Raw genomic sequence first — 17,258 nt, 5'->3', positions numbered from 1 at the left:
GAAGTATCCCCTGGCCTACTTTTTCTCTCATTCAGCGACAACTGGCAAAAATCTACAGCGTTTAATTTTGTATATTCTTAAAACATTAACTGAAATAGGATTTATACCAAAAGCGTTAGTCTGTGACCAAGGAACTCCGAACAGGGCAGCATATAAATTATTGAAGGTTACGAAAGAACAACCCTATTTCCATTTTAATGATTCTAAAATTTTTGCTTTGTTTGATGCCCCACATCTTTTTAAAAGCCTAAGTATTTGTTATCAGGGACTTTTAAATTGCCATCACAAAAAAGCATAGCTTTTAACGTAATTAGAAAAACGTACGAAATCGACAAATGTTCCCTGACTGCTAGAACACTTCCCAAAATTACGGACAGGCATATAAACCCCAATGCTTTCGAGAAAATGTCTTGCTCATTGGCTCTACAACTATTTTCGAAAACTATGGCGGCTGCCATAAAAACTTGCGTGGATAAGGGATTGATACCTAAAAAAGTAGGCCTTCATACAGCGGAGTTTGTAGATTTAATGAACAATTTATTTGATGCATTGAACAGCAAGCGCCCTTTTACAAAGAATCCTTACAGTTGCGCCCTAAATGAGCATAGCACATATGTAAACCTTATTTTATAACAAGGGAAATCTGTTTTTGGCTCTTTATCTAAATTGGGCCGTAAAAAGGGTAAGTCCGGTATTTTTGAAACAAGGCCTCTATGTTTCAATGGTATGGTACAGACTATTAATGCGATAGAACAACTTTTTAATAGCGAAAAGCGGAATAAGATCCAGTTTATACTCACGAATAGACTACATCAAGACTTTTTAGAAAATTTATTTTCCATGGGTAGACAACGGGAGGGTGGAATTTAAACGCAACTGCTAAATCTTTTAGATTATTTTTTAGAATCAAAAATTTAACAGGTTTATTAGCACCCTCTACTTTATCCAATTGCGAAGAAGACACAGGCATAGACCTTTTATTAACGGAGTTGACAAGAACCACAAATTTGTCTAAAAACACCAATATTGACACCTCTAACCCTAACGAGACTAACATACACATGGATGAGGATAATTCCAATGATGATAATTATGTCCAATGAATCAATGGAGGTTGCTAAAATAGGAGAAACTGTAACATCAAAAATTAGTTTAGAACAATCTGCAAATCATTATTATGCTGGATATTTAGTAAAACGTGTTATAGGACAATTTAAGTGTTCAAAATGCAAATTTAACTTTCAGACTAATATAAATTTGTCAGAGCCTTCACAATAATTTCTCCTTAATAAGAGCTTTACTGGGCAAGAAATGACATCACTCATTATTCCAAGCCCCGAACTCGAGCAAGTTATTATCAGATCAATGGCCACATTTAACATTTATTACAATAAATATAAGCATCAAGAACTAGTAGCTACAAAAGTTAAAAATAAAGTAATTTTGAAAAACTTGATTTGGTTGGGTCTTAACAACGATGAGTGCTATCCTCATAAGCTATTTTTAATTAATAAATTGGTTCAGATAAGCCTATTTAAATTTTGCAAATGGTCAAGATCGAAAAATAGCAAGCAAAAAATTGCAAATTTACAAAATTTGTAAAGAACCAAAATATTAATTATAAAGAGGTTAGGGGGCCATTTTAGCCATTTATTTATTATGTAAATTAAAACTATTTCTTGATGTTAATGTTTTTATGTAAAATACCTAGAAAAAGTGAATTTTGAGTTTCTAGTAAATTACTAGAGGAATTTTATTACTTTTAGTTTCTATTTCTTTAGATTTTTTTTTATAGAATTCTTTATATTTTCTAAATAGAATAATTTTATTATAGAATGAAAATTTGCTTTGTTTAAATTAATTTCGGATTATTTCATCACAGTTGGGGCATTAAATACGCACTAGTATTATAATTATCCCATCGGCATTTTTGCAGTGTGGTTTTATTTTATTGATCTTGATATTTATTATTTTTAACAAATGAGTTTATGTTCGAATTGGTTGAATGAAGCAATTTCATAAACCAATTTTTATTATAGCAGTGCCTCAGAATTTAAAGAGAGTCGCTTAGAAATTATTATTAAATAGAAAATTTCATTTATTTTAAATTTTTAATTAATCGAACTTAATTTGTGGACTAGGCCTCTAGGGGAAACCACCTAAAAAAAAAACGCGCCGTGAACTCTACCTCAGGGGTGGTGTGGAAAAGAGTATACTAAAATTCTAAAAACAGAGGTAGAATTTCATGACTCTGATCAACCACCCTGAAGGATTAAAACACGTCATAATGAGGGCACCAAACAATTTTATAATCTTGGTTTCATTATTAAAGATTAAATCCTCCAGAATGGTTAATCAGACTTTAATATTATTGTTTATCCACTGGCGTCTATTTGTTTTTTATAGTAGACACATACCTATGCCTAATAAAACATTATTCGATTGGTTAAACTGTTCTATTATGTTATTCTTATTTTTTATGTAAAAAAATAAAAAGTAAAAATTTTGAATGTTCCTCACCGAATAAAATAGTTTTTTTTTTTCAATATAAAACCGCTCAAAATTTACCCTATCTTTTTATATTTATATGTTCTACCCATAAAGCAAAGAATTACCTAATGGCCAATAAAAAGTATCAATAATAATAGCAAAATTACTAAAATGAAAGGTTTAAACCATTTAGGTTTTAAGTTTGCTAAACATATGTCCATATATTTGAATAAGTGTGCAATGAGGAAGTTGCATGAAAAACAAAATGTTTTTTCAAAAAATTTTTAGTATTAAAAACCGAAAAATAAAGTAAAATAATCAATACTTATTTTTTTATTTTGCTTAAATCCGATTATTTCAAAAGATATTCGAGTTTTTAGTTTTGTATATATAGATATACAAAGCATGGAGTGACGACATTAAACTATCGTCCTATGACGTCACAGGCACATTTCAAACCGCTGTAACTCTGTCAATTTTGGAACTATGAAAAAAAGAAAAAACACGTGTTTATTCATTTTTCATTCCCTATCAAAATCAAAAATAAAAAAAATTGATGCAACTTCCTTATTCCATCTTTCTTCTTTCTAAACATTTTTTGAAACTCTGAGATATTTGTAGGAATTTGATAATTTTTTATTAACCATTTTTTAGAAGGCGCAATACTACGCAATAAAATAATTTTCTGTAAAACATGAATTCGCCTCCACAATTTAGATTTTATTTAATAAAATTTAGTATCTAAAAATCTTTAAAAAACCTTAATACCTAAATTATATGATTTCCACTATAAACGTATGTAAATAAAAAATAAAACTAATCAAATAATCTACTCTACAAAAAAATACGTGCTAATACAAATAAAAATATCTTACTGGGCGAATTTCTGATCATTCATCTGTAGCAGTAGTTTAATTTTGTTAAATTTAGCACAATCCGGCAACCCGCTTCATCGCTCCGTCGAACCAAACCGGCGCGATTTTAAAAATTTCCAATTTAATAAGGCCGGCCGACGACAGCGCCAAGTGCGGCGTGCGCCACGTCCCTTGGTAAGATTACGCGTCTATTCTTTCGTTAGCCTATGATCATACTAAAAAAATTCTAGTTTTTTAAAATACGTCGGCTTTTTCAAAAGACATACATAGTAAGTATCTATAGATACGATATTATCATTCTTAAAAAAATCTTAATTTTTTACCCGTAGCAACGGTGTTTTTTTACCCTTTAAATGTCGAAAAAACCGAATTTGGTCTATTCTTTTATCATAATTAAAAAAATTCTAGTTTTTTTAAAATACGTCGGCTTTTTCAAACGACATATATAATGAGTATCTACAGATACTATATTATCATTCTTAAAAAATCTTAATTTTTTACCCGTAGCAACGGTGTTTTTTTACCCTTTAAATGGCGAAAATACCGAACTTGGTCTATTCTTTCATACTAAAAAAATTCTAGTTTTTTTAAAATACGTCGGCTTTTTCAAACGACATATATAATGAGTATCTACAGATACCGTATTATCATTCTTAAAAAAATCATAATTTTTTACCCCTAGCAACGGTGTTTTTTTACCCTTTAAATGTCGAAAAATTCGAATTTGGTCTATTCTTTTATCATAGTTAAAAATTCTAGTTTTTTAAAATACGTCGGCTTTTTTAAAAGACATACATAGGAAGTATCTACAGATACCGTATTATCATTCTTAAAAAAAATCATAATTTTTTACCAACGGTGTTTTTTTACCCTTTAAATGTCGAAAAAACCGAATTTGGTCTATTCTTTTATCATACTTAAAAAAATTCTAGTTTTTTTAAAATACGTCGGCTTTTTCAAACGACATATATAATGAGTATCTACAGATACCGTACTATCATTCTTAAAAAAATCATAATTTTTTACCCCTAGCAACGGTGTTTTTTTACTCTTTAAATGTCGAAAAAATCGAATTTGGTCTATTCTTTTATCATACTAAAAAAATTCTAGTTTTTTAAAATACGCCGGCTTTTTCAAACGACATATATTATAAGTATCTACAGATACCGTATTATCATTCTTAAAAAAATCATAATTTTTTACCCCTAGCAATGGTGTTTTTTTACCCTTCAATTGTCGAATATACCGAGTTTGGACTCTTCTTTTATCATAGTGAAATTATTATAGTTTTTTAAAATACGTCGGCTTTTTTAAAAGGCATCTATAGTTATAATATAGTATATACGGACATAATCCCTTAAAAAATCATATTTTTTCACCCCTAGCAAACGGTGTTTTTTTACCTTTCAAATGTCGAAAATCCCGAATTTGGTCTATTTTTTATCATAGTAAAAAATTATTGTTTTTTAAAATTAGTTGACTTTCTCAAACGGTATAATAAACGATATATCCAGTAAGTTAATAGAGATATTGAGTTGTCATCCCTAAAAAAATCTTAAAATTGCGACCATAACAACGGTGTTTTTTTTGCTTTTTAAACGACTTATATCGAGTTTTAAATAATTTTTTTCCGATTAAATTTTACATTGTGCCGACATAACAAATTTAGTAAAGAGGAATTTTTTGCGTTGAGAAAACGCATCTAATGGAAGTTATAATGCATCTAAAGTTTTGCATGTGTTGAGTAAACTATCAATTATCATAGGCGCCGCTTCGAAATCGCGCGCGACTCGTGAGCCGTCGCTGGTATTCCGTTGCTAACATTAAAGGCCTGGTTTCCTCGAACATTCGGTCGCGGAAAGCGGACAGTCCGTCGATCGCCGAGGATAGCGATTTCTGCCCGAGGTGGTTTGCTAGAATTTAGAAAATGAGAATTTCCCTCGTGTCTGCAACCCGCTGTCCTGTGTGTATTTAAAGCAAAAACAAATAAAAAAATACGTACCCACAAAAATGAACTCAAATAAATTGATTGCGCTGTTATTGCTAGAAGAAGAAGAGGAAGAGGAGCTGGTACTAGCAACACTCAAAGGTTCCAATAGGCCAGTGGATAAGTTGTTTTTGTTTTGGAATACGGAAGGCGCCTTTAATATCACCGTGCAGAGAACGCTTTTTGGAAATGAATCCAAATTTAGGGAGTATTTTAGACTTTCCACAGAACTTTTCGAGCTTGTGTTGAGTTTTGTTAAAGACGAAATTTCCAAGAAACCTACCAATAGAATCAAATGCCCTATTTCTGCTGAAGAGAAGCTTTGCATTACATTGAGGTAAGTTTTTGTTTTAACGCGCTGGATCGACAACGTGAATATTTTGTTACTAATTTCTTATTATATATTTTTTATTTATTTTAATTACTTAAAAGGTAAAATAATATACTCAGGAGTATTAAGATTCTCTATCTAAAAAGCTATTTTTTTTAAATTATAAAAAAAAAGTAATTATATTAATAATATACGAATTTATTTAAAGTATTCATAAATGTTGATATAGGTCACCAGATTTATTCGGTGGAAACATTGCCATTGGACTGTTTTGGGGAGAAAAGGCTTGGAAGTAGGAAGCTGCACTTGAGGTTCCTGATTGGCTACTAGTTGAAGCAGATCGGAAATCATGGTTTATCATGCTTCTTTGCTGGTGTTGAAACTCAGTTCCGAAATGACTTGCATTACCTTAATTTTTGCTGTTGTTTGTAAGTCTGGAGGAAGTTGTTCAACTGTTAAAGCAATACTGCGAAAGAACGTTGAAAGTGCGGTGTCATCCTCTTTTGTTTTGTTATTACTTAAGTCTAGCAACTCTTTCATCAACTTGGTTCTTTCAATTCGGCCTTTCTTAATTTCTTCCACTACTGCAGCACATCGTTCTTTTGGTATAGACTTTCTTTTGCGTTGGGATGTAGTAGTTGGGGATATGAAAGATTCTTTCACTGCTGTAGGTTGGTTCTCGTGAGATTCTTGCGTATTGGGAAAGACCTCAGTAACCGGAGAGACTTGGGAGTCAACCATCTCTTGAGAATCCTCTATATCACTTACAGCTGCTTGTGATTCATCCAATACGTCTTGTGATTCAGTGGAAATATTATCTGATTGCTGATTTTGTGAGGTACTTTCTTCATTGATATTACTAATTGACCTGAAAATAAACGACCCTAAAATATTGTGCAAAAATGTATATTTAATACGTACTTTCTCTCTACGATTGAGGTATTGTCCAGGAAGCTTAAATGTTTGTACTTGGCACCAAAGTTTTCCACATTTGTGTTCCTGGCTGAACCAGTTTTCTGTGCTTTTATTACCTCGCGTTTCTTCTTTTGGTAATAATCGCGGATATTTTTCCACCTTATTTGGCACACTTTTTCTAAAAATTCATTTAAACTATTGATAAAATGAAGTGCACCACGATTTTTATTGGCAAAATTTAAGTTGCTATAAATATAAATGGCCGTTTCTGTGTGAAGAGAGCTTTTAAAAAATAAAAGCGTGTTACAGCTATAGCTGACAAACGTTATAGGGGATGAAATAATATACAGGGTATCAATACCAGTAAATTTTTAATCAAGCGCAAACATCTACATCTACTCACGAAACATATGAAATGTACATCGATTTTTTTTACCAATACTTAATTTGTTATTTTCAGGTATCTAGCTACAGGGGAGACCTTCAGATCGCTAGCGTTTCAATATCGCCAGCATCACAGCTGGATTAGCGTTTCTGTTAGAGAAGTGCTACGCATGCACACTGCGTAGTACTTGTGCTACGCACAAGTGCTACGCAGGGAACGCATGCTTCCAATTTTTATGCCAAAACTCTCAGAAGAACGCATGAGAGCAAATGCCCAAGATTACAATGAATTGTGGAACTTTCCTAATTGTTGCGGATCCATTGATGGAAAGCATGTCCAAATACAGTGTCCGAAGGCAGCAGGGTCACTTTTTTATAACTACAAGCAGTTTCATTCTATTGTATTGCTGGCTATAATAGATGCAAGATATAGGTTCATCGCAATTGATGTCGGTTCCTACGGGCGAGAAGGAGATGCAAGTATTTTCGAAAAATCGATGATGGGAAAGTATATTAATAATGGTAATTTCAACATACCACCTTCAATGCATCTTCCAGGAACAGAAATTTTACAACCTTGCATTATTTTGGCAGACAGCGCATTTTCGTTAACAACTAATATAATGAAACCTTATTCACAAAAAGATTCTATTCATGACCAATTAAAGGCTGTGTTCAATTACAGACTCAGTCGGGGGAGGCGAACTTCCGAAAATGCTTTCGGCATATTATGTCAGTATTTTAGAGTATTCTTTACTCCAATTGCTATTAACCCTACTGCTGCTGATGACTTAATCATTTCGGCATGTATCTTACATAATATGCTACGAAATGCAAAAATACCAATTCCTGATGAAAATGTAGATTTCATCCCTCTATTGCCAAAAGAAAATCTAATTCCATTAGCACCCACATGTGCAAGAAGATCATCCACAGATGCTGCTTCGGTAAGAGATACTTTCAAAACTTATTTTTTTGGACCACATGGATCAGTGCCATGGCAAAACGCAAAGATGCAGAGAATGGAATAATTCGAGGAATAATCGTAGAAGAAAATATTATTTCACGTTATTAAAAGTAAAGTAGCGGAATAAAATTATGTTAAACCCTGTATATTATTATATATTTTTTTAATAAATGACATAATATTATATTCTTACCCTTTTTATTCATTTTCGCACCTATTTCCTTCCAAATGTTGTTTTTTACGACCAAATCCTTATAACTTTTGCCGGCAACACTATATAATGGTGGATGCTGCCTCACCAAGTCTATTAGGACTTCATCATCCTCAGGTGAAAATTTTTCACTCATTATGCTAATTATAATTATAATATTAGGTACTATTAATATTTATATTTTATTATAATATTACTGTTAAGTGCAGCTGAGCGATTCCGCTGTAATCAGACTGGACAGATATGAACCGACCAGTCGTCACAGGTCGGCGGAGAGGAATGCGTCCGTTCAGATGAGCGGAACCGAGGAAACCAATCCCAATTGAAATGCATGGTTGAATAAAATCGTCAAATCGCGGCGATCGACGGACTGTCCGCTTTCCGCGACCGAATGTTCGAGGAAACCAGGCCTTAAGGCGGAAACAGACTATCATCACGTCACGTGAGCTCACGTGTTGTCACATTAGACGAAACCTCACATGCTGTCACGCCTATAATCACACTATTTAACATGTCATATCACTTGTAACTATACAATTCGCTGTTTATATTTTTTGTGTGTCTTGCAAAATGGAAAGTGAGACCTCAACCAGTTCCTCAGATTTTGAAGAAGACTTAGAAAACGTGGCTGCATTTTTAATAGTTGATGATGGAATAAAAAGGAAGTGGGTGCACGAAATAAATAAACAGAGGGAAGAATTAGGAGAATATCACAGATTAGTTAAAGAGCTGAATGAGCACCCAGATCGATATCATATGTATTTTCGGGTTACCAAAGAAGAATTTGATTTTTTGCACGGACTTGTTAAAGAAGATATCAAAAAGAAAAATACCCAATTCCGAAGGGCGATAAGTACTGAAGAGAGATTAGCGGTGTGTTTAAGGTGAGTTCAAGTAAATAAATGCAGTTTCATCATTTCGAAACAATTATTTATTGAAGCATAGTATAGTTTGTCTCAAATGAGGTCATTTCTAAAAGCGTCGGTTGTCGCTCTTGTCCTGTTTCCAAGCAGTCTGTGTTTCTTGAGTTTGATAAATGCCCATCATCGTGTTCCAGATAATTTTCTGGTGAAAAAGTTGATTGCACTGTAGACGATGACTGTGTAGAACTCAAAGGTGTAGGAATGACTCTGGGTACAGGGTGATATGATTGCCTTTCGCAGGTTCTTTGTTCAGCTTGAAGTACCGCATTGCTAACCTGTATTTTAACAAACGTTTGTTCAGGTTTAGATATATTTTTTGTCATTTTTACCATACTCAAAAAAAAAATAAATAGATCTCGTCCATATTTTCCAAAGAATATTTATTTTGTTCTTTCCTGGCTTCTACCTTTTTTTCTCTATCTTCGTATTTTCTTTTTCTAAGATTGCTATTCTCCTGCATAATTTGAACTACTTCTGCCGCAGCATTTTTTTTGCTAACCTGTTTATGTTGTTGTCTTTTTTGTTTAGGTTTTTGTAACGCGTCCGTATTTTCATTCATATGTATTTGTTCCGAGACTTGTTCTTGATATTGTTCGACATCTGATTCTCCATTATCATGGTTAATTGTAGGATCATTTTGCGCCAGGATATTATCCGCATCATTAACATCGTTTCCAGATTGCCGCACGTCCTTGAAAGAAGAATAGTTGCCGTCAGTATGATAATAAAGAATCATATTTACTCAAGGTATTATTATTATTATTATTATTATTATTATTATTATTATTATTATTATTATTATTATAAGAAACTTGAATTTTACCTTCGACCTTCAAGGTAAGGCAAAAGAAATGCCATTTGTTGTTCAAACTTCCAGGGGGTAATATTCTTAGTAGCCTGACCACTTTTGGTTGCAAGTCTCCGATTCCTGGCATTACCACAGCCCCATGTTATTCTTGGCGATGAAGCATTTCCACTTAAAACTTATTTGCTTCGTCCGTACAGCAGATTTTATTTGGGGGAAAATGAACCTAATAAGATATACAATTATAGGTTATCACGGGCTAGGCGCATTGTAGAAAACGCCTTCGGAATTTTGGTCTCTCGTTGGAGAGTGTTTCGTAGACACTTTGAAATACAACCAGACTTCGTGGATAAAGTTGTACTAGCCGCATGCTGTCTCCATAATATGTTGAGTACAGAATCAGTAGAAGCTCGACCTTGCTACTTTACGTTCTCCAAAAGCAGCCCTCCTAAATATTCAAGGAATACGGAGAAAGCACGCTAATGCTGCATTCAGAACTCGAGAGGCTTTTAAAGAATATTTCAATTCATCTACTGGTTCTGTGCCTTGGCAAATTGGTATGGTTCGTAGAGGAAGAATTTACAACGAAAATCATTAATTAAGTACCTATTACAACTACTTATTCATAACTAAAATAAATAAATGAAAATCTGAGATTACCTGTTATTTTTAATTGTCTGTCTATTTCTTCCCAGGATTCCTGTCGTAGTCGCTGATCCCTATATTCGCGCGATGAGTGATTATATAAACAATCATGTTGTTACACTTCTTCAGTTAATATTTCTTCCATATTTTACACTTTATCCGAAAAACACTCCCACAAACCTTTAAATACGCGACCTCATGCTTTCCGAAAATGTAAATTTGCAGATATGATTCCGTGCTATAACGTATAACTTGTCGTGACCTGCGTGAGGTGACAATAGTCTGTCTTTAACCTATTATTAAATATGCAAAAATTGACTGCAGATATTTCGCGTCTGCCATGAGCTCACGTGACGTGATGATAGTCTGTTTCGGCCTTTACTATCATCACGTCACGCAGACACCAAAATCAAGAAGGCACCTGCTCGCTATGGGCCTGCAGGCGGGCTTTCGGCAATACCTTGGGTCTGTCTCCTAAGATCCTCTACTGGAGCTACTCGCGCATTGTGAGACCCCATCTCACATACGGAGCTATCGTTTGGTGGCCATGTACGGAGAAAGCGAATTCGTGCTTAACTGGACAGAGTGCAACGCCTTGCATGTCTCAGCATAACGGATTCCATGCGAGCGGCGCCATACAGGAATGTCCTCTCCTTCTGATGGGCAGTGACTGCATGGCTCCAGTGACACCTGCATTTCTAAATAGGGGGACCGTCTGGTACACAGATGGCTCCAGAATGAATAACAGAGCGGTATCAGGGCTTTGTAGTGGGATCCCACATATCAGTAGGGTATACTCGCTAGGGGAGCATGCCACTGTCTTCAATGCCGAAGTATTCACTGTATTAAAATGCGGATAGAAAATCCTAAGCTGCGGACACCGCAATACAGTCGTATCAATATGCTCGGACAGCAGAGCTGCCATTAAGGCTATCAAGCCGTAAAGATAAGCTCCAAGCTTGTACTAGATTGCATAAAAGTCCTAAAAAAACTGGTGCAGGTTGGCTGCAGAGTTCAGCTCGTCTGGGTACCTGGCCACGCAGGCCATGCAGGTAACGAGAAAGCGGACTCTCTTGCCAGACTGGGATCCGCAAATGTGCTGATGGGGTCGGACCAACCCAACCCAACCCAACTCATAATTGGTATCGCCAAATGCGTAGCGGTCGCGTCAATAAAGGGTCTGCTGGACAAGTGGACCCACCGAAGATGGACTGAGTTCCCTGGTATGAGACAGGCCAAAGCGCACATAGGTAGGCTCTCTGCCTGAGCCTGTCTCACCAAAAATCTACTACGCCTAAAAAGACGCGAAATTCGGCTAGTGACAGGTCTTTTAACCGGGCACTAGCACTTAAGAAGCCATCTCCATACCATCGGTATTGCGGAAAATCCGAAATGCTGGTGGTGCTGGGAGGAGGATGAAACCGTTGACCACGTATAGCACTCACGCACCTTAGGTTCAAATACTTGGGTAACACCGTCAGTGCACCGAGTGACTTTAAGTTCTTCAGACCAGAGAACCTTATCGGTTTTTCTAAGGCCACTGGTAACCCCCGGTGGGGCATGACGGGTACATCAAGAGACCTATATGCACAACTGCCTCTGGCAGCCCACTGTTTTGACAATTTCAATTTTAGGACAAACCAACCATTTTTTTTCAATTTGCAGATGTTTATGTCAATGCATAAAGAAAATAAAATGTTAACTTCAATAATGGTTTATTTTAATAACGAAGAATATACTTATATGCATTTAGCTAATCGCAGTGTAATGCTAAGCTAGCTCAACGCAGGTGTGCTGAGAAATGTCCTAGCAGAAGAATTTAGTACGCTCTACGTTTACTGCACTTCATCAGTGGCTGAGAGGGAGAGGGTCAGTTATTCTCAAAATCTTCAAATTAGTGTAAGATGTCCCTTGCTGCGGTTGTCAAAATCAGTGTAGACTATTATACAATGACATAGAGAAAATTTCTATCCATTTAATTTTCAATAAGTTTAGGCGCTTTTGGAATGAGATTTTCTCTGCCCATTATCAACACAGATTTAAAATTAATTAAAATTAACAGAATAAAATGTTTGGATAGGAGTAATTGGTTATATTTTGTTAGGGGCCATCGAACTGCCTGGTCGCTTAAACGCTAATGAATATTTATTTTTTTTAACAAACAGTACAACTGCTGGATGAAGTGCCTTTTAATATCCGCCTAAATTATTGGTTGATGGCTGTCCCGCACACTTTGGTGTAAACGTTCAGCAGTATTTAAATCAGACGTTCGAAAATAAATGGATAGAAGAAGGAGTGGATTATTATTGACAGCAATAATACAAAATGACAGTGTTATTGTATTTTTTTTTTAAATAACGATTTTCTGTTTAGCCTAACGTTTATAAGAAATAAAGTTATTTAAACACTAGAATTTAGTGCCCAGAAATTTTTAATTTATTATGAATTTATACACATATTGTACATATATTGATATAATATTGTTTGCTTATTTTTTCTTATTGAATCACCTTGTAAAGTTTGTCGGTAGAGTTCCTGGACACCCGATATATATTGAAAAATGTGATATGTTAGAATGTTACTTTTTATACCGGAAAAATTCTGACAGATCGCTAGAAGAGTACCGCCAGAGATTCCAAACTCGTAACTTGCCAAACCGAAGATACTTTTTAATTCCCTACAGAAAATTTAAAAGTAACGAAAACAAGTTTAAAAGAACTAGAAGAAGGAACCAATTTATAGTAAGCGAGGATGTTGAAATTTCTGTTTTGGCATATTAGCAAGAGCTTACGGTGTGAGCTTAGTAACAATACCGCGGATCTCAAAGAAACACAAATTCATGCCATATAAGTATCGACTAATACAAACATTGTTTATATTTTATTATAGTTATATCAATAGAAGGAAGACCAATTCGAAAAACTACAAGACGCATACTTAAGTGTGCTCAGAAATGTATTGAACAAGATGGCCACATTTTTGCTCTTTTATTGTAAATTAAGTAGGTGTACATGTTATTTTCATATAAGTAAAATCTGTATTGCTGTGACGAATTCATAATCAGCGATATTAATAATTTTACCAAAAGACAATTTGGCTTTGAAATACTACGTCACTTTTATAGAAAAAATCAATTTAAAAAATACTATCAATTAAAAAAATAATATCACACGCTTAAGGCTATTTTCTTCTTCTTTTCAATAGTTGAACGTGTGAGATAGTATTTTCTAAGTTAATTTTTCTATAAAAGTGACGTAGTATTTCAAAGCCAAATTGCCTCTTGGTAAAATTATTAATATCGCTATAGCATCTTTATTTTTAGATTTAGGCTTAGTATAAATACACTTTTTATAAAGAAAATTATCTTTTGATTTATATAAAAATATACAGGGGATTTCATTTAACAAAATTACATTTTTCACATTTTCTCGAAAATGCGATGAGTTTTTTTTTCTGTTTCAACTATTTTAGTTAGCAGAAAAAATTTTAATAGTTTGCTAAATTTACCAACTCTGTATATTTAATATTAACAATAGTGCCGACTTAATTGCAGTCACTCTGTATGGGTAAGTATATGTTATATTTACACGTATTCATTACTAGCACTTAAGATTACCAACGGCAATCGTTAAATCAACCTATACAGTAGGACTATTTATTATATCCTATTTATTACATTTTAATTTTTTTCTTTACATCATTGTCATATTTTCTTTTTTGAGACGCACGCAAGTCGAGATCGTCCAATAGTGGCATAAATTACAGAATGATATGATTTTTGCTGCGATATATTGATTACAGATAGCCGTCAACTTTAAATAAGGCCGCCTCACGTGGTAGGAGGATCCAATGACCCAAATAATGGCTTTTTGTTCCTCTGTCATTTTCTTGGCATCGAAAATGATAGAGCATAATGTAATAGCGAATTTAAAGGCTAACAATGTACAATATTATCAAAAATCAGGAAAAATCGTTCACTCGAACCTCGTAGTCTACAAACTATTTTTCTATTAGTCTATCTATTTACGTCATTTTACCTTTATTAAGATATATAAGTCTAGCTAGTAGTAATTTTTATTTTATTTTCCACAACATTCATAGGTATTTTATTGAATTTTGGATACTTTTTATTAGTGTATTACCTTTTGACGTGTGGACATTTTTATCATGTAGTTAAAAAGAATAGATTGATTATTAATGTATTAACACAAATTTCTTCTAATTTTTGAATATTGATGTAAAATTACAGATGCTACTTTTTTTCAGTGATTTGATTTTTTTCCATCTTTTTTGATTAATAAACAATATCTGACAATATAAAAGGTATTTAATAATAATGTATTAAGACTATTCATTCAGTCTCTATTCATAGAAGAATGTTGTAAAAATTACGAGAGGTAATTTAAAACGCAGTGTCGACTTTATTTATCGCTAATAAGATTGGTAAACAGCGATTTTGGTGCAAACTTTAAATAAGGTTTCTTAAGCACTTTGTTGAATCCAATCATCGTTATTTTACACCAGTAGATCTTATTTAAGAGACATTGAATTTAAAAATTCGATGTTCGGCACCATGTTTTTAAAGCTTCACCATATTCTGTTTAACATTTAAATCCCTATGACTAGAATTCATCTTAAGTCCAGTTCAGAGATCTATTAGAATTTTTGATGTACCGCAAATAGTCCGTGTACCGGTGTTGCTTGTATTGTCACATGGTCTGCATATTTAAATAGCAAAATTTTATGTGGAAAGTGTCATAAAGTAATATTCTAAGCGATATTTAATCATTCCATTAAATAAATACATGTTTTAAACATTCTTAAAAAAATGTATACATTTAATTTGTAAAATTTGACTACATACGCCCACGTACTATTTTGTTAGACGTCTGACCTCAGCCACAGCCACTCAAGCGTGAAAAGTTGCACAGGTTCGGCCTTAAAATTTATTTGTATTTAAAATTATTTATTATTCGGGATTTTTGGGTTTAGTTTTATAATGTTAGAAATTCAGGATAGTTAAAATAGTAGTAAAAATGTTAATTTAATAGGTTTAGTTTTTAGTGCCATCAGTAGGGTGTTTATAATAAGTCATGAAAGAATAGGTGGTACAAATTACTTAGCCCGATTTATTCTGTGGATTACAGCATTAAAGATTTACTTTTTGACACAAAAGGGTAAAATGTTTTGGTTTGTCTTCAAATTTTATATATTTCCTTTTTTTGGATATTGAGATTTATTTTTATTTGTTGGTTATTATTAACGGGGATTTTGGCAGCTACATTCAATATCCTTTATTATTGTTTTTTCTTACTTTATACATATTATAATATATGTTTATAATAACTTACTCATGAAAACCCCATCTCTATATTTACTACCATTTTAAAATAAACTTTTACAATAAACACCATCTAGCTGTCTATATCTTACGCGTGTAAAAAACACAAGTTTTACTTATTAAAAAAACACACTTTGCATCCTGAATGTAATATTTATTAATTTGTTTGTCTCATATTTAGTTATTATGCATAATAGGAGAAATTAGATGAGAATGAACAAAAATAAATGCTTATCCTAAAAAGTAAAAATCTTATAGAAAACACTACCTACATTTTAATGTACCAGTATACTGGATCCTAAAATTACAGTGAAAATACTAAATACTTTTATAAATTTAACCACTCATTTGAATCTGGCCCGAGAGTTAAAACAATTTTCTAAATTCTGTTTTTTTGCCTTTTTTCTTTAGCAGTTTCTTCCATTAAGGAAGAAAACAGTTTCTCTATTGCCGCTATGGATTCCAACTTCATCTCGCACTGAAGCATATGGATACTAAAATAGATTTAAAAAGTGTACACGAGTAGCAGAAATAATTTTTAAATTTAATTAATAATAAGAAATTTCCAAACAATTTTTTTTTAATATTTTAATAATTACAACTCAGATGTAAAAACAGCCTTTTTTCTTCCAGTGAATTATGAAAGAAGTAGTTTCTCTGGGACAGAACAAGTGTGGCAGTAACTGTAAAAAAATAATGAAACTGGTTTTATAGTGTCTCTGTAAGACAAATCATGGACAAAAAACTGTAAAAAACAACATTTTTAACTTGTTGTCTTAATAAAAACAGTATTTTTTTTACCATAGCAAAAAAGGGTTTTTTTTCCCAGAGAATGGAGGAAGAAGCAGTCTTTATTGTGTCGCTGAGGGATAACAGGGGCAGTAAGCTGTAAAAAACCAAATTTTAAACTTATTTAATTAATAAGAATAGGGTTTTCTTACGGAACAATAACTAGTTTAGCCACAGATCTTCAATTTCTGCATCAGATTCATCATTATCTAAATTTATAATAAAACGGTCCTCTCCATTCAAAATAATCTGATCCAAATTACGATATTCCTCTTCATATCTTATAAATTTTTCCTCAGACTATATGCAATAATACGGAGGAAGTCTGAAGACAGTATGACCACAGTTTCTAGCTGTTATCTACTACATACTGCTTTTACCATGATTTGGTATTTACAACGTCCATTTCGTTGTATAAAATTCGTGAAAATAGAGATCATGTTTTAATAAAAATATCTCTCAATTTCCAATTTATGTGAAGATGTGTTTGGGATTTTTTTAGAAAGCCTTGAATCGTATGATCCATCGCACTATCGCATTGTTTTCTTTTAAATTTGGAATTAATGTTTTCTCAAACAAGGTTTTAAATATATCT

The 17,258-nt window shown here is 33.2% G+C and overlaps 1 protein-coding gene across 3 annotated transcripts; it reads left to right on the top strand.

Moving 5' to 3' along the window:
* The first annotated feature begins 8,577 nt into the window (after positions 1-8,577).
* LOC126744392 (uncharacterized) lies at positions 8,578-10,542 on the top strand. Of its 3 annotated transcripts, none has more exons than XM_050451779.1 (3): positions 8,578-9,044; positions 9,762-9,830; positions 10,137-10,542. In XM_050451779.1, exons 1-3 carry the CDS (start codon positions 8,731-8,733, stop codon positions 10,369-10,371), a joined length of 618 nt encoding a protein of 205 aa, XP_050307736.1. In that variant the 5' UTR covers positions 8,578-8,730; the 3' UTR covers positions 10,372-10,542. The 3 variants fall into 3 exon arrangements, with proteins under 3 accessions (XP_050307736.1, XP_050307735.1, XP_050307737.1); XM_050451778.1 differs by having other exon boundaries at positions 9,714-9,830; XM_050451780.1 differs by lacking the exon at positions 9,762-9,830.
* Positions 10,543-17,258: the final 6,716 nt, after the last annotated feature.

The sequence above is a fragment of the Anthonomus grandis genome, chromosome 14 (assembly GCF_022605725.1).
Source record: "Anthonomus grandis grandis chromosome 14, icAntGran1.3, whole genome shotgun sequence".
NCBI lineage: Eukaryota > Metazoa > Arthropoda > Insecta > Coleoptera > Curculionidae > Anthonomus > Anthonomus grandis.
Note: the sequence above shows the minus strand (reverse complement) of the source record. Positions and strands in the feature narration are given on the sequence as shown.

Bases quoted from the DNA above. Each gene is read 5' to 3' on its own strand.
- LOC126744392 (XM_050451778.1), top strand. From the start codon at position 8,731: ATGGAAAGTGAGACCTCAACCAGTTCCTCAGATTTTGAAGAAGACTTA. The intron at 9,045-9,713 runs GTGAGTTCAAGT...GGTTAATTGTAG, and splicing joins AGATTAGCGGTGTGTTTAAG to GATCATTTTGCGCCAGGATA. The intron at 9,831-10,136 runs GTATTATTATTA...ATACAATTATAG, and splicing joins AAGAATCATATTTACTCAAG to GTTATCACGGGCTAGGCGCA.